The sequence below is a fragment of the Leptopilina boulardi genome, unplaced genomic scaffold, assembly GCF_019393585.1.
Source record: "Leptopilina boulardi isolate dan_hultmark-lab unplaced genomic scaffold, ZJU_Lbou_2.1 LbouV2_310, whole genome shotgun sequence".
In the NCBI taxonomy this organism is placed as follows: domain Eukaryota; kingdom Metazoa; phylum Arthropoda; class Insecta; order Hymenoptera; family Figitidae; genus Leptopilina; species Leptopilina boulardi.
The window spans coordinates 381,780-406,511 of record NW_026137875.1 but is presented as its reverse complement, the minus strand read 5'-3'; the positions used below and the strand labels follow the sequence as shown (position 1 = coordinate 406,511).

Sequence of the window (24,732 nt, the reverse complement as noted above, 5' to 3'; positions counted from 1 at the left end):
AAAGTTTAACAAAAAAATGAAAATTTCAATTTGTTGAAAAATTTAAAAATTACAATTATATAATTTTATTAATTTCTGGTGAAATTTATATAGATCAATGGATTTAATTTGATGCAAGGAATGTAAGTAAGGACAAAAGTTTTTAGCTACCAAGTGAATTTTTGACATTTTAATCTTGATTCTAAAAAATTTTTTTGAAATATATACAAATTCATATTATATATAAAAGCTTTTATTTTATCATCTAAAAAAAGATTTTTCATAAAAGTACAATAAAAAAAATTTCTTTGGGTAATTTTCAAAATCATTGCGTCTATTTTGAGATTGTTCACAAAAAACAGGAATTCACGCACACTCATACAAACATACGGACAATTGATAAGGAATTTATATGACACATTTCTGTATAAAGAAAATTTTGTTTAATACATTTTTAAAAAATTTGTAATTTCCGAATCACTACAAAGCTTCCTCTACGAAGATAAGCAAAACTATTGAAAATAATGTTTTTTTTTTAATACTACATTTCAAAACGAGAAAAATAATTTTTGTTGGTTTTAAATTGTTTTGAAATATTATGATATATATATATTACACAAATTGTTATTTTCTTAATTTTTTTATTTGAAATATTAACTTTTATTGCAGTACCTAACTATTAATTAATTTTTTTATGATTTCAAGTTGTATATATTAAGGGGGCAAACGCAGTTGTAGCGCCAAAAAATAGATCTTTTTCAGGGTGTCTACTAAAAATCTGAATTAAAATTCCAGGACTTTTCAGGACACATTTCTTATTTTTTCCAGGATATTAAATTGGATGACTTTAAGGAATAAAAAAATTTTTAGTTTAACTATTGTTTTCAGAAATTATTAAAAAATTAATTAATTACTTAAGTAAATTTTCATTTTACTTATTTAATGAATTTTTTTTAACTTCATTGACAAAATTAGAAATTTTTGAAAATTTAAAAGCAAAATAGGTATAAAAAATTCAAGGACAAAAATTAAAATTCCAGAACTTTCAAGGACATTCTAGGACATTTCCAGGACTTCCAGGACTAGTAGACACCCTGTTTTTTTATGAATTTTTTTCTCGTACACCATTAAATTTTTTCAAAATATCGATTTATTATTTAAAAGTACATATATGTATATCCTAAATCGCTTCGTCAATGACTAGATAATCTTTCAAAAAATGTAAATCCGTTTGAATTTTTCATTTCGGATGAGCCAGATTTCCATAGTCGTGGTCACCGCAAATCATGTTTTTTAAAAGGACATATCACTTTGACAGGATATAAATTAAAAAATATTTAATATTTTTAACTTTTTTTTTTTAATTCATGTTTAATATATATGGTCAAATTCACGAAACTTTTAACTTTTGTAATTCTCGAATCGAACACTTAAAAATCTGAATTATTTTTAATTAAAACTTTGGGTATCATTTTTTTTTTGCTAAATTATATATACAAAGGAACATTTATGTAAAGTATTAGAACAAAATATTTATTTGACAATTAGTTTTATAAGTTAAAAAGTGAAAAAATGCTAAAATTTCATTTGAATTTCTTGAAAAAATTTATCTTCTTAACGTTTTTATTTTTGCGGCGTGTAAAATATCACTTTAGCTATACTATGGAAATATCTAACAGACATATTTTGTCAAAAAATTTTCACTATCCCATTAGTGTGCCACCACTAAAACTAAAAATACGAAGGTTTGATTGAGTGATAGCACTTATTAAAAAAAAATTCAATTGAATGTCTTCTTATGAAAATATCTATATTACGGCGTTGGATAAAAATAAAAGTTCAATAAATTTCTTAAAAAGTGATGAAAAACAAAAATTTTAAGACCTTTTTCAATGCCTCTAATTGTATTCCTGTGGCAACAATTTAAAGATGATAATAAAAATCGTGATTTCATTTAAATTTATACATTTTTGAAAGGCACAACTGCATTTTTGCTTTAAACAAGTCAATCTATGGTGTGATCGAAACATTTTCATACATATATTTGAACACAAAAACGCCGCTTAAAGATTTTGAATGAAATAAATTTTATTAAGTTAAGAATATGCTAAAAACATTTTTTTGTAGTCTTTACCCCCTCTTTTCTCAAAATCCTGACGTGCTAAGCAAATTTGGGTACTAGAATCGTGTTCAGAGGACGAAAATACTTTGGAAACCACTCCGATATCAAAAATAAAAAAAGTTGAATTTTTCAATTTTATATGTAATTTATTAACATTAAAGAGTTTAAAGAGTTAAAAATTGACGGCGTGAGCTAAAAATGAATCACGCATATAAATTTGTAGTGCTAAAATGTACTTAAACGTGTATACAAAATGACATCAATGTGTCTGCAAATTAAAAAAAGAAATTTTTTTTTTCTTGAAAGTTAAAAGTTTCGTGGATTTGCTCATTATGTACTTTTAAGTAATAAATCGATATTTTGAAAAAATATAATGGTGTACGGCAAAAAATTCATAAAAAAAGGTCTATTTTTTGGCGCTACAACTGCGATTGCCCCCTTAAGAATATTAATAGAAAATTTTTAAAATTAAAATTTTGATAAATAATTTAAATAAAATAAAATTTTGTTGTGTGCACTGAAAAAATTATATTCTAAATATTTAAGAATATCTTCTTAGCGCCTATTTAAGAATATTTATTTGTTTTAAGTGTAAATTATTTTACTAACATTTTTTATTGCATTTTTTATTTTTATATGATTAAAAACTTTTTAATATTTGTTTGAAATAAATAATAAAACTTCGGTTATAATTTACTGAAAGATTTTTAATTAATTTTTAAAAATAATGAAAAATTAATCATTTAATAATAAAAATTATTTTTAAAAATATTAAAATTTTAATAATATAATATACAAAATTTCATTGTTGTATTATTTTATTAAATATTTTTATTTTTAAATATCCGGGATTTCATTTATAGATTTTATATTATTTTTATATTTTCTACATCTTAAAGTTATAAATATTACGAATTCAAAATTTTAAGAATAAAAAATTGCTGATAATGATAATAGGGTATTTCCATCCTTTTCTGTTAATGGTATATCGTATATTACAGAAAATTAAGATTTTGTATATTCCGCTGTCGGTATTGAATCATTCTAAGGATAGGCAGAGATCTACTTATCTACAGTCAACAAAATAAAACTATACATATACCTTTTGTTTAATATTTTCAAAAAAAATAAATAAATAATGAACTCATACCGTTCAAAATAATAATAATAATAATTTAATAAATATATATAAATAAAAATACAAAAATAATAATAAATTAATAACGATCAAACAAGAGTTATCGTTAAAAAATTTTTTTAAATTGATATAATTAAATAAAAATTTTAAATAATTTTCAAGAAAAATTTAATATTTTTTTCCCCCTTTCTTTACATTAAAATAATCTAAACTTATAAATTTTTAATTAAATTCCTATTTTCTATTTCAAAATATCATATTTTCAGAATAATATTTTTGCCATTATTAACGAATTATAAATTAATTTTCAGCGATTAGATTCTTTTCTTAATAATATAGGTAAAAACATATCACAAATATAATAATTAGTTTTTGTTTTTAATGGGAAAAATATATATAGTAGAATTTTCCACGAAAACTATTATTATTTTATGCTATATATGCGCCATAATACAATGAAATTGGAAATTTTTCACGTAGTAATAAGTTAATGTTTATTACCGTTACTTTAAGTAGGTATTATACTCGCGTATGCCAAATTATTCACACACACACACATATATATATAAGTTTTGAAATAGAAAATAAAACAACTTCTGAAATTGTCCATAAAAATTGTCCATAAATTTTAAACGAGCTTTTAAAACACTGTTTGTACAAATATTTTCTTTCTAAAAAAAAATCAAAATTTGAAACACAATTAAAATTAACAGTTATAAAAAATTTATTAAATACACTAATATTTATAGTTTTTCAAAAAATTAATAACAATGTTTTTTTTTAAATTAAATTTATTAATATTATTAATATAGGTAGATATAAATTTATTAATTAATGTAAATATTTTTAAAAAAATTTGTCTATTTTTTGATCCCGTATGGCACTTTTTTAAATATTTAAAAAAAATTATCAGAGCTTAAGCTCTGATAAAAAAACTGTGTTTTAAAAATCACACAAAAAACAAATACTGAAGCCATTAACATCTTAAAATCAAAATGCCTTAAAACTAGTGTAATTTTAATCTTAAAACTAGATTAAGTCAATTTTAGGACTTAAAATCATACACTCAAGGCTGAAATTCAGTAAAAATGGTTCTAATGTTAACGGTTTTAGTCAAAAGTGAACTGAAAGTAAGTATTATTTTTTAGTGTGATGATGATGATATATAGTCTTAAAAATAAAATTTACAAATCGCAAATGAAAGAATTATTTCGAGATAAAAAGTTTAATACTTGGAGGATTAGAAACAATCAACAATATTTTAAAAGTATTTTGTGAGATACGTTGGTGATTATTTAAATTTAAAATAATTTTACTATCATTATTGTAATCAGTGCGCAAAATTAAAAATTTCAGAAATTATAATATCCATGAGATGTAATTAAATTCTATAACAAATATTTATTTATTTATTTATTAACACACGGGACATGCCTTTCTGTACAAAAGTACTTATAAAAAAAATAAACATATATAGATATAATTCAGATTAAGAAAAGTACATTAGGATGCATTGTTGCTACGTTCAAAAATAACATTACCCAAATTTGTTGTGAATCCTACATTAGACAATAATTTTTATTTTAATAAGAATATTTCATTTAAATTAAATTTAATAATTAATATAAATAGTAATAAATTTTTTTTTATTTTAATAACTGTGTTTTTTTTTAAATTAAATTAAATTTTATAAAAAAATAAAAATAATTTTTTCATTAATAAAAAAAAAAAAAAAACGTATCGTCAAATTTTTGTAATTATAAATTCCAAATTAAGATTGATTAGTTTACCAGCGACTTTTAATAGGGGTTAAAAAACCATAAAATGGGGGCGTTCTTTTGAAAGTTTCAATCTCTCGCACCTTATTGGTTAGAAGGTTTGTGTACACTTAACAACGGTGATGCCGGAGTCGTGCAGTTCTCTTCAGTCATTCATTCACCGACAATGAGTGAATGCACGCGATTTGCCGGTATTTTCAATTAATTTTATATTATTAAAACTTTATTTCATTAAAAACGAATAAAACGTGGGACATTTCGCGAGTTTGCAAAAAAAAAACTTATTCAATTTTATAAGTTATCGATAAATTAGTGTCGGAATAGTGATTCAAAATATAGTTTGTGTATATGTATAGGTACTATATTTACGTATATAACTATTTGTGTGTGTGTGTATGCATAGTGACATTAAAACATGTGGATCAAGCAAGGTATGTAAAATCAATTATAATTTTTTTTTTTTTTACAAAATTCCCGGCTAGATTTTGCGTTTGCGCAATACAATTTTATTTTTCTATTTTAATTATTTTTATTTCTTATTTGAGTCAATTAAATGGTATTTGTTTCAAATATATAGAAATTATTTATTAAATTTCTTTAATTCAAATAAAAATTATTTACAAATAAATATTTATTTTTGATAATAGTTAAGTAACTGATTATTTGAATTAAATACATTTTTTTTAGTGTACATTTTGAATTTGATTTTTTTACTGTTTATAATAGTAGCAATTAAATTTTAATAAATAAATTCACTAGCATAATTATATTTACATAAAATTTAAATTATATATTTATTGTATTATAATATAATTATATAATAATGCCAAAATTATAATTGTCTATTTAATACTTTTTTCAATTTCAAAAAATTATACCCTTTTCGTACTGATATGTTATATTAAATATATATTATTTAAAATAAATTTTTTTGATGAAATTAGATTAATTTTTTTCTAAAAATTATTAATTAACATTTTTGAGGTGCAATGACATTGATTATTATTGAAACTATAGAACGTAAAGAAAAAAAATTATCCTATTCATAATTATGTCACCAGATAATATATAATTATAATAATATAATTATAAGGTAATAATTTTTAAATTGTATTACAAGTTTTTTAAGAAGCTTTTAATGTTAGTAATCTTGTATTTGTTGCATATTTGAACATAAATTATTATTATAAATTTGTTGTTTCAAATCATACATAGATTACAATAAATATTTATACAATATAATTATTTTTAATAAATTATACTTGTACTTAAAATATAATATTATATATATACAATATATATATATATATATATATATATATATACATCTTATAAAGAAGAATGTTTATTTTTTTGTGCGGATTTTATGACCTATATATACATAAGTTGATAGTAAATGATAATATTTATCAAAGCAGAAAGTTGTCTTATCAAAGCATAAATTAGAATTTAGGAAAATCATTGCGCTTCCTCTTTCTACCAAACACCAAACTTTTAAATATATATTACAAAAATGATCAACATATTGACCTCTAGAGATTTAATTTAATTTTATGTATTTATATATGTTTCAAAAAATAACTTTTTTATCCAATTTTATTTATTCAAACCCCCACAGCATCGAAACTTTCCTAAAGATTTCCTAAAAATTTATTTGAAATGTTCGTAATATTTAATTGCAATGTTTATTAAAAGTTATATGTAAAAATTTAAATGTCCCATCTTGAATAAATGTTTAGCGCGAAACTTTCCTGAACATTTATTTAATTGGGACATTTAAATCTTTACACAATTTTCGCTAAACTTTGCAATTAAATATTCCGAACATTTCAAATAAAACTTTAAGAAATCTTTAGGAAATCTTTAGGAAATCTTTAGAAAAGTTTCGATACTGTGGGGGAAAGTACACATAGGTAATAATAATAATAATAATAATAATAATAATAATAATAATAATAATAATAATAATAATAATAAAAACAATATAGTAATACACTAAAAAATGATTTGATTCAAATAATCGGTTACTTGTTTATTATCAAATAATTATTTACTTGAACCAAATAATTTTTATTTAAGTCAATTTTATATATGGTACTTGTTTTAAATACAGAAATTATTGGTTCAAATATAGTTTATTTAATACAAATAAAAATTATTTGGTTTGAATAATTTTTTTTTAGTGTAGCGATATTAAAAAAATAATATAATTAGTAAGTATATTAATTATTATATTATTATTATTATTAATAATAATAGTAGTAGAAAATTTATAATGATAAATGAATGCCGTTTTGTCAGAACTGCAATAAATAAATGTTGTGCATATACATCTAAAAATCGTTTCAATTTTTTTTTTTTTTTTTTTTTTGCGGGATCAGAAATATAAATTCTTATAAAAGAACTAGGTAATCCCAATTTTGAAAGGAGGCGCTAATTATAGGTCCGCAAGTATCCCAGATCAATTATGTTAGCATATAGAAGGTAGGAAGGTGGCCATTATATCTTCGTGATTACTATTTAAAAGTACTTATTATCGACGATATTAACTTACTTTCTATATGCTACATTACGTGCAATTATAAAATTCGTGACATTTTAAACACCCAAAAATTTTACAGCTAATTTTTATAGACTAACCAGAGGCTATTAATCGTTATACATATATATATAGCTAACCCGGTATATAATATATATATATATATATATATATATAAATTATATTTATTATATTATATTTGAGTATGTATAATTATAAACTATAAATATTACAAATCTTTAATTACTGAATTTTTAAATTATTTTGTTTCAATTTTCATTTGATAGAATATAATCATCTAAAATTTACATGTAGCCGAATTTTTTTTTCTTCAAATTATTATTAAATCAAAATTTCAGTTAACCGAATTTCTATATTACAGTAGAATAATTGTTACCTATAAGGGCAGATCCTTGTAAGGGAGCGCCATCTACATCGAAACTAAAATTTCGGAAAATTTTCAACAGTACTTACTCGAAAATAAGAAAATAAAATACTTTGTTCTTTAGGATAATTGATTATATTGGCAAGAAATACACCAGCCAAAACTTTTTTTGTGTTAAAATAATGAAAAAAAAGTTAATGTCGATAAATTAAATATGAGCACTTTTTTTTAATAAAACATATCGTCACTACTTGCCAATCACAATTTTCTTGATAATTTCTGATAAGTCAATTTTAAAAATCGCCCCCAAATCTTTCTGTTAATTTTTTTTTTTTTATTTTATTTGCAATTTCGGACAAATGAAGATTATTCTCGCTTTGAGTATTCTATCAAATAACAATTCTTGCAAATAAAAATTCGGACAATTGAAGATTTAGTAAATTGGAAATTTTTATATTTAAAATTTTGAATTCACTTAAAATTCAGTTAAATGAGAATTATGTTAAATTAAAATTTAGTTAAATTATTAGAATTCTACTGCAAAGAAAAAGTTTGATAATGAGATTCTGTTAATTAAAAATTAGCTTAAAAAGAAATTTTGTTAAATGATAATTCGAAGAATAAAAATTCGTTTAAAAAAGTAATTACTTATCTAATAAAAATGTCTAAAATGAAAATTCTAACTGACGATTTTAATGGGATAATCGTGCGCCTCCAATTTTGATTAAACGAACATTTCTAATTTCATCGAATTTGACAAAATTATTATTATTATTATATTATTATATTATTATATTATTATTATTATCATAATTATTTGTTTTATCACTAAATAAAACTATAATTTCCATCAAATTTTAAAAGCTGTAAAATTAAAAGAAAAATTATTTTGAGCCAAAATTTATTGTTAAATAATAATTATTTTCTGTTTTCTTTTGTTCAAATAAGTTATATCACAAAAAAAACTGAACTCAAAATGAGCCAGGTTGGTGGCGCTATTGTCTATGTCGTTTAGCATTGACTCATTTTGAACTGCAGCAAAAATGAGACTATAGGTTTTTTCTGTGTATAGTGGACAATTGTAATTTTTATTCAATTTTTGATGAAATAAATTTTAATTATATTTTTATTTTTGGTTAAAAAACAACACTTTCTAATTTAAAATTACCGTCAATGTGTTGAATCTTCTTAAATGAAAATTAAGGGATAACTAGAGAATATAGGTATGTATAAAATAAATATAAAATATTATTTTCAAATGAGAATTTCGTTCGACATTCTTTGTGATTATATATTATTTCCTAGAATACTTGAAATCGTTTTAAGATAGTTCTTTTAGGAAGGATGATAGTTATTTTTTTTTTAGGAAAGAGTTTTTATGACATTTGAGGAGCCAAATCTTAGTTGAAGTGACGTAAATAGTTTCACACGAGTATGGAATCGTTTTATTAACTGCGCGCTCGCGCTTAACATGGAAAAGTTAAAGACTCAAAAGTTTGTTATAAATTCACTGCGAGCTAGCAAGTTGAGAAGTTAAATGCGCAAAAGTTTCGCTTTGAAGACTTGTGTTGATTACCTTTCCTAATTACTTCTTATTACTGCTATATACTGCCCCCTTAATTTTTCAGTTCTTCCACTTGACGTGTTAGCCATTAGTATGCGTCTTCATCTCTACAGTATATAACGACATTAATCGTTCATCCCTTTTGCTGCTTCCGGGTGATATGTTTGCGATATATATATATAAGTTTTTCTTCTAAAGGCACATTAGTGAGAATTTTGACGTTTATATGCTCGAAGAATATATATGCATGACATTTGTCTTTTGCTATATATGCTTGTAAATTAATTTTACAGTTTTTGCAACATTTTTTATTGAATTTTTTAATTTTTCAATATTTTTGATGATTATAAGTGATTTAAATTTTGATGATGTTAATGCTATTCTGTCGTGTGATATAAAAACTTAGTTAACTGACATTTTGACGAAAAATGAGTTTTTGGTTTCAATGAACTCGTAAGAAAAAACTGCGTCTAATAGTTATAGTTTAAATAATTTTTGCAAATTATTGTTTATAAAAAATAGTTATTAAAAATCTTAAAAACTCCAGAAAATGAAAGAATATTTGATAAAAAGTTAAGGAAAGTACTTTGCGTAGTCCAAAAAACAAATGAGGCTGCGAGCTCGAATATAAGATTTGAAGGAAAAACTTAGTCAAAGGCAGTTGTGTGTTTTTTGTATCAAATAAGTAGTCGAGTCTGAGCGTTGGATTTGAAATAAAAACCTCACATTTGCAGCGCTTGCAATTAGCTAAGTTCTTCCATCAAAAATTGAGTCGAGTCAGAGCCGAACGAGAACTTAACTGCAATTCGGCTAAACTCGGATTGTCCTCGGGTCGCAGGCAGTAAGCTGCTGTTTCCCTTGCTTCTGTCAAAACTTCAACTCAGAGGTTATGTTTAGCGGAATGAAAAGTGTATCAAGTTGAAATTGAGAAATAAAAAACGAAGAAAATTGTAAGTAAAATTAACTCACGACGTTCTTTTTTTAATGTTTTTAAACTTAATAATAAAGATTGTTCATTTCATTTCAGTAGTTTAAACGTATATTATTATTATCATTATTCATAATTAACATTGTCTAATTAGTTCTTATTTGGTGAAAATTTATTTGCAGTGTTCATGTACTTTTAAAATGATTTGTGAATTCGTAAAACGTATTATAGAACTGTTGCAACTGTCCCCTTACCACATGACGTCACTGCAGTTAGCTAAGTTCTTCCATCAAATCAGCGGACCGAGCTCACGTACCTATTTGGTGGACACTACGCAAAGGACTTTCCCAAACTTTTTACTTCATATTTGCATTCGGAAAAACACACAAGTGCATTATTTCATATAATTTGTTTAAATAATTAATTTTTTATTTCATAATTAAATAGAGCACCATCATTATACCAAGTATGTGAAGTTAAATTTAATAATTTTTTAATTCTTATTAGTTTTCTGAAAGCAAACAGTTTTTCCCTATTTTCTCGCTTCGACATAAATGTCAGTTAACCAAGTTCTTATATCACACGGCAGTATTATTACATAGAAAAAAAAACAATTTGAAATTTATAATATATATATACCCTATCAGAAATTGTTAGAGTTCACTACTGGCGCGGTATTGGTATACCAATATTGGCGCCAGTACTGCGCTAGTAGTGAATTTTTGATACGGTAATTTTAATCAATGCTAATTCACATAGACGATGGCGCCCTCAACTAGTATAAAATTTGTTGTAGTTAATTTTTATATCGATTTCGAAATACCCAGAAAAAAGCATGGTGTCATTTTTGTTGCGGGTAATTTTCTCCAATGCTAAAACCCATAAGATTTAACCCACAATTAGGCTAAAACTTGCGTTTTATTTTGACACCAATTCTGGTGTTAAAATAACACTTTGTTTTTTGTAAAAGTTGTAATTTTTTTTCGTATGATTAAAATATTCAAAAATAAAAATGTTATTCATTCAAAACTGTCGATGGGTATAATTGCCCCTAGGAGATGGTATAATTACCCCGGTTGACGGTAATCTTAATTTAAACGAAAAAAAAAATTGTGAAATAAAAATAAGACTCCTTTTGAATATAGGTATAGTGTTTTTATAGAAAAATTCAGTTTTCCGATTACAATTAAACTGAATCTGAGCTGTTGCATCATATTTAAATTACGCAAGAGTATAGATCACTCTCCGTTCAGTAATTCAAGTACCTATACTTATTTCATTTTAATCAGTCGACTTTCGTTTTCTTCTATGAATAACTGAAATTTAGAGTGCTGCTATAACATTAGATATTCCATAATAATTAAATCCGGATTGCATATTTAAAAATTGTCTATATTCATATCACTCAATACAATTTCTGCTAAATTCAAATTTGATTAAATAATAAATTATGTTAAATCACTAATCTTTTATATAATTTTTTTCCGTTTTTTCAAGAGATCTAACTGAAAAAAAATATATTTAAATTAAAGATTTGTTATTTAACATAATTATTATTTAATCAAATTTGAATTTATCAGAAATTGTATTGAGTGATATGAAACTTTTAATTATTATCAGAAGTTTTATTAAACAAGAAATGTATAAAGCTTTTAAAAATATTTCAAGAATTTTGAGAATTTTCGCATATATGCGTATTTGCCTTATATATATTATTTGGAAGGGATTTGAATTTAAACGAGAGGATTTTTTTACCTGTGAAAGTTTTTCGCGTCTTTTTTGCGCATCGTTTTTTTTTTTTTTTTTATTCTCTTTTTTTTTAAGTTGTGTCTCGGGTGGTTTCGACACGTCAACAAGAGCCTCGGTGTAATATAGCCGCGCTAAGTTTTGCGGGCTCGTAAAGAAAATGAAGCGAAGGTATTTTGCACAGCGATGCGGTGAACAAAGGGTCTCGTTCATTGGGATGTGGTAGTATAGGCAAACTACTCGGCACTTCATTAATTTCCTGCATCGAATAGAACGACATTCATTTCGCACATCTGATTCACTGCGCGCGGCACCGATCGCCAAAGATATACCTATTATACACGTTAAGAAAATGCCACTTGAAAGAGTGCAATATAATGAGGTTTATTATTTCTCAATGCGCTTTTATGTATATATACAGTTTCCAAACGTCAACTCTACTTTTGCATTAGGTTTCTTTTAAATCACATTATTTCATCCTTTTCAGGATCAATAGATACATTTATCTATATATAATTTATAAAATAGAACAGAATAAAAGGATTTGAAATTTAGTTTTTTTTTTTAAATTAGGTTAATAATAGTTTTATAGTGCTTTTAAAAGATTAGATTTCTAAAAATATGAAAGTACATGAAAAATGCTTCAAATTCTTTTATTTGCATATTAAAATCCATAAAATTTTAAGATAGTTATGTGGATTTAAAAATATTGTTACCTAAAACGTCGAAACTTCCACCCCTATTAATTTCTAAAAATTTTTTTTAAATGAGCTAATATTTTAGGGATTTGTTACTCTCACATATAGGACAACAATTTACCAAAGTTGCAAACCAGTTCAATAACTTTTAACTCTGACCTTAACAGTTCAGAAATTTTACCCTATGTCAGTAGAATTTCTCAAACGGATTACCTAAAATTAAAAAACTTAATTTTCAATCTTAAATTTTTTTTTAACTCCTACTGTAATCAAAATAATTTTCTGAAAATATTAGACCAAAAAAATAGTATTTAAAAATAATTTTTGTTTTAAAACTTCTTTATGTTAAAAAACGTTTTGAATTATTTATTTATGAAATTTTAATAAAAAACAGTGTTCTTCATGTCCTATAAGTAAAATTTAAATTTTTTTTTATATTTCGCACACATTTCTAAGTATGCAAACCATTGAGAAAAAAATTAACACTCAATTGGAAAAATATTAATTAATAATTAATCTTTATTGAAAACAATGAGCGATTCTGACCTGATGAAAATTGAATTATATACTATATATTGTCAAATGAATAAAAAGAAAAAGTTAAGTAAAATATCGCATGTAAAAATTTTCTTTACTCGACATTCTTATCACACGAATTCTTGAAATTTTATATATATAGAGAGAGATTGTATATATAAAACATTTTAAACATTTAACAGTAACTTTTTTTATGTCTATAGAATCTTAATGTTTTTAGAAACATTGCATTTTCTCTCTCGTGGAATTTGTTGAAGTATAGATGTATTATCTTAGTATACTAAAAACAGAAAAATTCTCATTTTCCAAGTCTTTTAGAAAAAGAACAATAAAAAAAAATCCTCTTTAAAATTATATTTACGGTTAAATGGGTTAATAACACTAAAAGGTTTTTTTTTTTTATATTTAAGGAAACTCTACATTCTTACTTAGACTTTCCTCTTCTTATCTTTCCTATATAGATACGGTATACTAAAATCTACCTGTTTTGGTCAATTTTTAAGATAAGTGAAGGGCACTCTTTCTCTCTCTCTCTCAATTTCTCTACTCACATTGAATCATAAATGTATAATCTAGAAATAAAAAAAAATAAGATCAATCTTATATATTTTACCTAATGTCGATGCGGTTCATTTTTTAGAAAAAATGTATAATTCATATATAATAATTTTACGAAGCTGAAGTACGCAACGTTTATGATAAACGATTTTTGAAGAAATAATTTTTTAAAATAAAAAATTCTACAATTTTTTGCATAAAAATATTTCATGTAGTTTCCATTAATAAACAAATTATAAAAAAATATTTTTCTGGGCAAAAAATTCTAAAATTTTTTATTTCAAAAAATTATTTCTTTAAAAATCGTTTATATAAACGTTGCATACTTCAGCTTCGTATAATTTTTGATATCTGTTCAATTTATTATTGACAGTAATTTAATAAAATTTTATACATGGAATTTGAATTTTAAAGATGAGTTACACGGAAAAAAAGGTTAATTTGACAATCATAGGTTATGTTTATGATAGTTTTACCTTGATTAAAAGTTTCTTTTTATTTATGTGCCATTCCATGAGTTTTTTAATCACTTTTCGCAGATACCTTTCCAAATTAAATGAAACATTTTTTTTTATAATATTTATTAATATAAAGGTCCAAAATAATCACTTTTTAAATGAAAACAATTGTTTATTTAAAAAATACAACAATAAATAATGAACAAAATTCACTTTTTTTCTGCACCACCAAATAAATTGATTTAAAGATCAAAATTTTCTTTATTTTTCAAGCTTTCATACCGCACAAGAAAAATTTCATGATTCCAAATAGCTAACTCACAATTTATTAAACAATGTTTGTTTACTTTTTTGTATTTTATTTACACTGTGAAACGTCTGCTAACGCTGCGCGCAACGTTCGGAAGTTGTCGCTCTCGTTATTGAGCAGAAGCTCATTACACTAGCGTATAGTAAAAAACATGTTGTGTGAAAAGTGAGGTTATGTTATCATTGAACGAAACGTAAACATTTCTGGTTATCACATTGAATGGTATTTAAGTTTCTACTTACTTTGCAGTAATTATCGAGAATATTATTTTTATTTTGATGTGTGAAACAAAAGAAAATTTGTATAAAACAAACATTCGAATAAAAAAATGTTGATGGTTGTCACAAAATATTAAAGGTGAGTTTACAATTTGCATATTTTTGAATATTTCAAATTTTTTTTTTAAATCCACCCAAGAAGCACGTAATATAACCTCAATATCAAGGTAATATTACAGTAATATTACAGTGATCTTAAAATGTCCGCCTCAAGGTAATATTACCGGTAATGTTACTGTAATATTACGCGCTAATGTTACTGTAATATTACAGTAATATTGCAGTAATATTATACCCTAATATTAAGGTAATATTACAAGAGAATATTACAGTAATATTATGGGAACATTTCTTTACAAAAAAAATCTACCCATCCAGGGAATCGAACCCTGAATTCAAAGCACACGAGTCCAGAGTTTTAACAACAAGCCAAATTGACTTATAATATATTTACGTATTTTATGCTTTATGCATAACTCAAATCAGTCTGTAATATTACCGTTAATATTACAGTAATATTCCCGGTAATATTACCTTGAGGCGGACATTTTAAGATTACTGTAATATTACAGCGTTATATTACGAATCTCACGTGTAATATTACCTTGATATTGAGGATAGATTACGTGCTTCTTGGGCAAATGATAATTCAAACCACCATCAATCACAAAATAATTATGAAATTGAAATAAGAATGGTATATCCCAACTAGCACGTAATATTACTGTAATGTTAATCATAAAGCATCACAATTATAAATATATTGTAAGTCAGTGTGGCTCGTTGGTAAAACTCTGGACTTGTGTACCTTGAGTTCGTGGTTCGATTCTCCGGTTAGGTACATTTTTTTCGTGAAATAATATTCTTCTAATATTACTGCAATATTCTCGTGTATTATTACCTTAATATTACCGTATAATATTACTGTAATGTTACGGTAATATTACAGTAATAATGCCTTAATATTACCGTGTAATATTACAGTAACATTATCCGGTAATATTACCATGAGGCGGACATTTTAATATTACTGTAATATTACGTAGTCACCAGGGTTCGGAATGTAAATTACTATGTACAATTTACAGCAAAACGTCCAAAATGTGACACTTGCTTCGGGGGAGTTATTTAAAGGTGTTTTTACACTTCACTAGTATTTATGGTACACAGAAAAAACGCTGGGTAAATTTTGTTGCGGGTAATTTTAACCAATGCTAATTCACATAGACGGTGGCGCCCCCACTTAGGATAAAATTTGTTGCAGGTAATTTTTATACCGATTTTGGGGTAAAAATTCTACTTTTTTTTTCGTGTGATATATCGAAAAAAAAGATGCGTTTTTTTTGGCAGAAAATTTAAAATTCAATTTTAAATATTTCCGAAAAATACAATGGTATGAAGAATAAATGATAAATAATTTATAATTGTAATAGAAAATCAACTTAAAATTAATTTATTTTTCATGTCATTGTATTTTTCAAAAATATTTAAAATTTAATTTAATTTGTACAATACCTTAAAGAAAAGCATTACATTCAGGCTTGTAAAGTAGGTGCAAAATATTACTTTGCTGCACTAGTGCAGGAAAGTACTTAGAAAATCGGTTTAATAAAAATTCTGCAAAAATAATATTATATCAAATGAAATTCTATATAAAATGAAAATTCTAACGTAATTATATTTGTCGTACTTTTTCATACATTATCCTTTTGTTCACCATGATTTTGTATAATATAGTATGTGTATAAAAAATAATTTGAATTACATTTTAATAAATTGTATTACACATAGAACATATAATATAATGGCGATGAGGGAGAAGTTGGGCGTTGAATTAAAAGACGAAAAGACCACACAGGTAACTGCGGTGCTGCAAAATCGATTCTGACGAGCCTATTAAAATTCACGCGTCTCAAAGCTAGCTCTCTTGCGCTCCATACGTTTTAAATCGAACCGCGTGCCGTTCGTTGGAATACCTCCGGGGCCCCATATAGATTTCGAAAATATGTGCGAAGAAAAGTATTAAAATGTTAACGAGCTCGAACGAAAGTTATATGGGGGCAAAGGTTTGCTTTGTGTGCATTTTTTGAAAAAAATAAAAATACATATACACAAGTATAATATGAAACATTTTTTTTTTTTTCAAAAGAAGGATTTATGATGTCTTTTTTAAATATATATATATGTTGCCTTACAGGGGTTCATCTTTATTTAAATTAGGTTTCAAGTTACAAAAATAAATATATTCGTATTTGCGAATTAGAAAATTATTTTAACATTGCTATATGATGTGTTATATCATATACCAGAAATTGACAGAGTTTAATACTGGCGAAGTACTGGTATAGAAGTACCGCAGTAGTTAATTTTTGATATTATATATATGTGACGTGCTCTGAAGAAACTTTCCGAAAATTATTGTTGGACAAAATTTCAATTCTACCCAACTCTGCTTTAGACTAGGGAAGGTTTCTAATGTCCCTACTCGCCAAAGTCCCCACTGGTCATTTGTCATAATTCTCGTCAACTACCGCACCCTGCTTGTGAAAATTTAGTGACTTTAGAGTTAAAATTAAAAGTTACTATATAAAGTCACTAAAGTTTCACTAAGAGCAGGGTGCCGTAGTTGACGAGAATTATGACAAATGTCGAGTGGGGACAATGAAAACCATCCCTTGAACTAATTTTAGGCTTCCCAGCTCTGGTTGTTCACAAATGTCATATCTGTAAATTAAGATAATATTGTCTAACAGGAAATTATTAATTGCATTAATTAAATTTCCGGATCGTTTCTAAAAAATGATTTCAATATTTAGATCAATTTCATACCTTATATCGAATCAAGATGTTGCATAAGTTGATCCGATTTACACACTATCTATTTGATATACCTATAAGAAAACTGTGAACATAACCTATAATTTTTTGTTACTTCGGTTCTTTTCTTTAAGGCCAGGTCCAAGTGAGGCAGCGTCATCTACATTGAAACTAAAATTTTGGAAAATTTTCGACAGCCTTTTCTTGAAAACAAGATGGTAAAATGCTTTTTCCTTTATGGATAATTGATTATTGGCAAGATATACATCTGCTAAAACTTTTTTTGAGTTAAAATAATAAAAAAAATTTCATGTCAATAAATTAAATATGAGCACTTTTTTCACAAAAACTGTAACAGTACTTTCTCAGAAATTACAATCAAAAATGCAATTTCCATTTGGAAAATTAATAAACGCTAAAAAATACACGACCTAAGATTTACCAATCACGAAAATAACAAAAAAAAATTTTATTAAATATTTAACATATTGATACTGCTTTACTGATTGTGACAGCCCTTTGGTAGATTATGTGTTTCAGGTGGTTAGCAACAGCGCCAATCTCCTCCTTTCGGCAAAACTGCGAAATGTCTGGTGACATATATAACCTGCCAAACGGCTGTCATAATGAGTAAAATATGTTATGTTAAAATACTTTTTTTTTGTTATTTTCGTGATTGGTAAATCTTAGGTCGTGTATTTTTTAGCGTTTATTAATTTTCCAAATGGAAATTGCATTTTTGATTGTAATTTCTGAGAAAGTACTGTTACAGTTTTTGTGAAAAAAGTGCGCTCATATTTAATTTATTGACATGAAATTTTTTTTATTATTTTAACTCAAAAAAAGTTTTAGCTGGTGTATATCTTGCCAATAATCAATTATCCATAAAGGAAAAAGCATTTTACCTTCTTGTTTTCAAGAAAAGGCTGTTGAAAATTTTCCAAAATTTTAGTTTCAATGTAGATGGCGCTGCCTCACTTGGACCTGACCTTAAAGCGCATCATATTATAATATCCGAATACTGATAAACGTCATGTCAAATTATTTTTTGTCAATTTAAAAAAAAATTATTGTTAATGCAAATTGTTACAAATAAATAAAAAAATGATTATAATATCGCATAAATAGAATAGATTTATTGTATATATATAAGTTTTCAAATCAAGCTTGGTTAATTTTTTTTAATGATAAAATCTATCAACGTTATTTCCTAATGAAGTGATTTGAAATTGATTCAGTTGAACAGACAATTCACGCATATCAGCAAAATAAATCGGAATCGAACCGTTGTGAAAAAAAAATCCCAGATCCAATTTCATCGATCGCATCTTCAGAAGCCTATATAGCTTCTCGCGCTCATTGAAAGCAAAGTCTATAATGGCAATCACAAAGACAAGAACGAATCGCTAAATGAGCGAGAAAGCTCTTTATTATTATTATTATTATTATTATTATTATCATCATCGTCATTGAACTCTGCGCAAAGCTATATATATATATATATATAACGAAGTATAACGGGAATTATATATGACATATTCTCCGACAAAGAAATACTATGATATATACATATCACGTGTGCTAAAAAAATATTGAATAAAAAATAACTATACTTGAAGAATTATTTATATGTACCCGTGAAAATTGAGGAAAAAAAGTGCATCTTTGAAAAAAAAATTCTTTGTACTATATATATTTTTAACTATATAGGTATATTTCTTTAATTCTAAATTTGAATTAGTAAAAATTTTCAATAATTTAAATTTATTAATTTTTTAATATAAATTATTAGTTAAATTTTATGTAACTTTATAAAAAAAAATTTTCAAATTAAAAATGTCGTATTTTTCAGAAATTTTTAAAATTGAATTTTAAATTTTCTGCCAAAAAAAACGCATCTATTTTTTTCGATATACCATAAATATACTAGTGAAGTGTAAAAACACCTTTAAATAACTCACCCGAAACAAGTGTCACATTTTGGACGTTTTGTTGTCAATTGGACATAGTAATTTACATTCCGAACCCTAGTGACTGCATATGTTACCTCAGTTATCTGTCGTCTACAGTTTAATATCTATATTATTTCTATAATAACATTTGTTATTTCAAATGCATAATTATTTTGTGATTGATGGTGATTTTAATAATCATTTGGATTAAAAAAATAATTTTAAATATTCAATAATTCGATAATAATCGATAATAATTCGATAAATTTACCTATCACATTTTAAATTCGGCAAATATATGGGACATTCCACGTCAACACGAAAAGAGCCCTAAACAAAAAATTTATTTGTTGGATTTAAACGTTCTAGTGCTTAAAAGATTTTCTACATTCGTTTATACTTTAAGATGTCGTTGGGTGTTTTTCAAAAAATTTCTAAATAATTCTGAAACTCATTCTTTAACAGTTTTTAGAATCGCTGATTATGAATCCTAAAGTTTTTTTTTCAAAAATTCAAAATATCTGATTCAACATGGCGGACAAAAGTTAAAAAAGTAGAAAGAATTGTTTTTTTGCAGGAAACATATATAATTCGACACTTTTTGAGGTCGCTGATAATGAATCTGAAGTTATTTTTTAAAAATTCAAAATGGTGGATCCAAAATGTAGAACGAAAAATTTTAAAATTCATCGGATTCGTGTAAAATTTCTTACCTAGGGGATTTTGGGATCGTTGACAAAGAATCTGATGTCAGTTTTGAAAATTTCAAAATGTCGGATTCAATATTGTGAAACAAAATTTCTTAAAATTTATCCGATTCAGTTCAAACTTGTTATACTCTGAAGTTTTTGAGGTCGCTAACAATGAATCTGATGTCAGTTTTCAGAAATTCAAAATTGCTCATCCAATATGACGGAATTCGATAAATTTTAAAAATGTTCTTTCGCCATATTGAATCAGCCATTTTGAATTTCTAAAAACTGACATCAGATTCGTTCTCAGCAACTCCAAAAACCCCTAGGTAAGAAATTTTAAACGAATCCGTTTAATTTTAAAAATTTTCATCCGCCATTTTGAATTTCTAAAAAAAGAACTTCAGATTCGTTATCAGTGACCTCAAAAAGTGTCGAATTATATATATATGTTTCCTGCAAAAAAAATAGTATTGAATTTTAGGAATTATGGCACGATTTTGTTTTACTTTTTTTTTCATTTTTACATACATATATACATGAAAATAATAATAAAATTTTGTAATAAGTTTTTGGAGTGGACTTGATGATTCTATATTTGTTTATATAAATTTGTTTTGAAAAAAAAGTTTGCTTTTTTTCGTTTTTTTTTTTTTTTATTTTTCAAAATAAAATGCATTTTAATTTTGTTTTTCTATATAAGTTACTACATAATTTTTACTTCATGTAGCTATTTTTCCCCGAGTATACAGTGCTTATTGTTAATGGGGGTTAGTATTATATATATATACACCTGGCAGGACACCTACGCGCGCCCCTTCCCCCCATCTTCTTTACCCTCATCAACTACCTTCTCAATATACATTCACATATACATACATATAGAGGGTTTATATGCCATAAAGCACGTTAGGATATTACTCATAGTATATGCCAACGTGAATTTTAATAGGCTCGTCGACTTGCTGCGTGAGATCTCTTCCAGTTAAGAATCTCAAACTGTTAGATATTGAAATGAGAACATCGTCTTCCGCATTTTTTTATATGTTAGATAAAAATCTATTTAAGATTCTGTTGAGAAGTTCATTTTTTTTCTTTAGTCAAATATGTGTTTTCGCCATATAGAATATATATTTTTTTTCAAAAAAGGATAACGTCAACGACCATTAAAAAGCATGTTTGGGCAAATTATTGAAATATAGTAGCTTTTGCAATGCTTATGTTTATTCATAATGTGTTCTAAATATGTTTCAATGTTAATCTTATATAAGATACGAAGAGTCAATTAACATGTTTTTAATGACTTTTTTTTTGGTAGTTTCATACTTATTATTATTATTATTATGAAGAAAGACTTAATAAATCCATTCGCAGGATTTTTTTGATCATCATCGTTTCTTTCTTCTACTGGGAATAAAGATAAAAAAAAAGAAATAAACTTTTAGTATATATGAAAATTGATTTTTCTCTCTGGAGGGTCATATACAACTCATTAATATACGGTCACTGACCTAAAAAAAAGGTGATTCAATATTTCACAAATTCTGGATAGGTGTTTGTCTAATAAGTCATCTTCTAAGCATTTATGAATTCAACGTTGAAAGGACGACGAATATTCGTAATTTATTCCTAAAGGTATAAAAAAAAGAGGCCTTCGGCACAAAAGATATGTTGAGTGTCGCATTACCAATGAATGGAAATTGGTCCTGCTCGCATCACTTTTTTTTACTTCTATATGTATATACAATGCGTATGACATCATATTTGTCAAGATTATTATTTATATCTTGTACATCTCAACGCAATTTGGTTCGGATGAAAAATGTGAAATATTTTTCAGTTTTCTATATATGGATGATTTTCCAAAAACTGGTCATTTTAGAGAGAGAAGTTTTTTTTTATATAAAGTAACTGGAAATTCTATTTCTTTTCTTAATTTATATAATTATTTATTCCCAAGTGCGAAATGATCACAGAAAATTAAAAGGCATTAAAATAAGCTGCAACGCTTATTATTTTAATCCAATTTTGCTTATTTTAATCCATTTTGGTATTAAAATAAGCAAAATTTGATTAAAATAATAAGCGTTGCAGCTTATTTTAATGCCTTTTAATTTTCTTTGATAATTTGTCGAAGCATGGCAAACGTTACTGAGCCACCTTGGTCAGTAAAAGTTTGGTACTTAGAGGTTAGGATTATGATTATTAAATTGGTCCAAGTAAAAGTTACTTTGCACTAAATGTTTATGTAAAAAATTAGTTTTTTACAAAGTATCATAGTTATAGGATCTTTAAATTACATTTTTCTTTAAAGCAAATAAATGATAAGATATTTAGATGATATAACAAAAAAAAAATGAAAATACCCTCTTTTTGGAGAATATCGACCATAAATAATATTTGAAAAATTTATTAGAAAATTTTTCTTTTTCTTCGAAAATAAGAGAAAAAAATCTTTATCTAATATTTATAATTTTATATGGTTGTACATTTTGTATAGATATACAACTATATAATATGTAAAACATGCGAGTCAACGAGCTGGAAAGTTAGGAAAAAAAATTTATTTTAGGATAGGGACAAAAATAAAGCAGTGGTGGCGAGTACATCTCCATATATACATATATATATATATATAGTGTATATAGGGGTGTCGTTATAATTTATGAAGGTTTAAGTATAAAAAAAAACACGTAACAGAATTTCCATACCAAGTCTGGTCTTTAACAGGAAGCATGCGAGAAGGAACTTTTATTTCAAATGAAAATAACTTCCGATGACCTCGCGCGTCGTTCGTGTTTATAGATTAGACTCAAGTGTTAAAATAAGGAAACAGACTCCTGGAATCTAGGAAAAAATATTTCCAGTTCGTCGCGACGACACTAGTTTGTAAAGTGCGCCAGATGTTTATTGAAGAACATGTTTCCTTTTTTAGACTTTAAAGCTATTCGTTTGACTTTTATGACTTTTTATTTTGCGTCAAAATAGATTTTTTTTTTGTCTGATTAGTGAAAAATATATTTTAAAGAAAAAACAAATTATTCCACCATATTTCATATATATAAATGGAAGGTGTTTATAATTATATGTGGTTTGCGTATAAGCAATGAAACTATAATGAGAAAGTGGGCAATAATATACCAATTTTTTCTTAAACGTTGTACATGGAAAGAAAATAAATATATCAAAAATATTTTCAAATTGTGGAAAATATATGCTAAAAAGTATAATTTTTATGTAAGAAGTTTTAAACTTTAGAAAAACTATTATAAACTTACTACAGGATTTAATAAAATTTGGTACACTCTAAATCTGAATCAGTGAAAATTTCACTGATTCAGATTTAGAGTGTATATCGCATTTAGTATAATGAATTAAATACGTTTTACCTTTAATATGTAACTATTGTAAATTTCATAAAAGTCTATTAAAAATTAGAATTTCTTTAATGAAAATTTTACTTTTTACCATATATTTTCCACAACTTGAAAATACTTTTATAAAATTTTGAATGAACAAATAATCGAAATTTATTAGCTATGTACATAAATATTAAAGGTCAAAACAAAATCTGTCAATATTATTTATAATCAGTATTGCCAATCTCAAGTTACATAAACTTAAAATAAATTGTTACTTGTCAAATAAAGTTCTTTTCTGATTTTCTTATATTGGAAATAATAAATCAACGCTAAATTTTTTAACGTTTGTAACGCAAATTTATATATTTAATTTTTCTACAATAATTTTTCATAAAATTGAAATGATCCATATTGTAAATAGTAATTCATTGTTGCCCACTTTCCCCTACATTATAACTCCAATTCTTCTAGAATCATATAATAATAAAAAAAATGTATCCATGTTTCATATATAGTATATATAAATTAATATCAATTATTATTATTTTTCTATGCAGTGCAACTTTCGCCGCATGTAGTACGCTTTCTATGGAAAATTTGACATATTATAATAAAAAGAACTCTTTTTTTTTCTTTTTGATCGTGGGAAAAAGTGACAAAAGGTATATGAACCATAATTCTCAAAAAAAAAGTCAGTGTTTGTTTGGTATATATGTATATTCGGAATGTTCGCAGCACGCATTCGCGACAAAGGTCTCCTGAAAATCACGCGTTTCCAGGAAGAAAATTATTAAGTTCTTATGTATATCACAAAAAGTGCATGTCTTTAGATTTATATTAAAATTATATATAGACATACATTTTTATAAATACTAAATTTATAGAAAAATT

At 25.2% G+C, this 24,732-nt stretch overlaps 1 protein-coding gene across 1 annotated transcript in view; it reads left to right on the top strand.

Annotated features, from left to right (window-relative positions):
- Positions 1–5,166: 5,166 nt before the first annotated feature.
- The window catches only part of LOC127283717 (uncharacterized), a 189,354-nt gene continuing 169,788 nt past the window's right edge, over positions 5,167–24,732 (top strand). Inside the window, exon 1 of the mRNA XM_051308748.1 lies at positions 5,167–5,448. Coding sequence (XP_051164705.1) covers positions 5,413–5,448 — 36 coding nt within the window. The 5' untranslated portion in view covers positions 5,167–5,412. The remainder of the gene's footprint in view (positions 5,449–24,732) is intronic.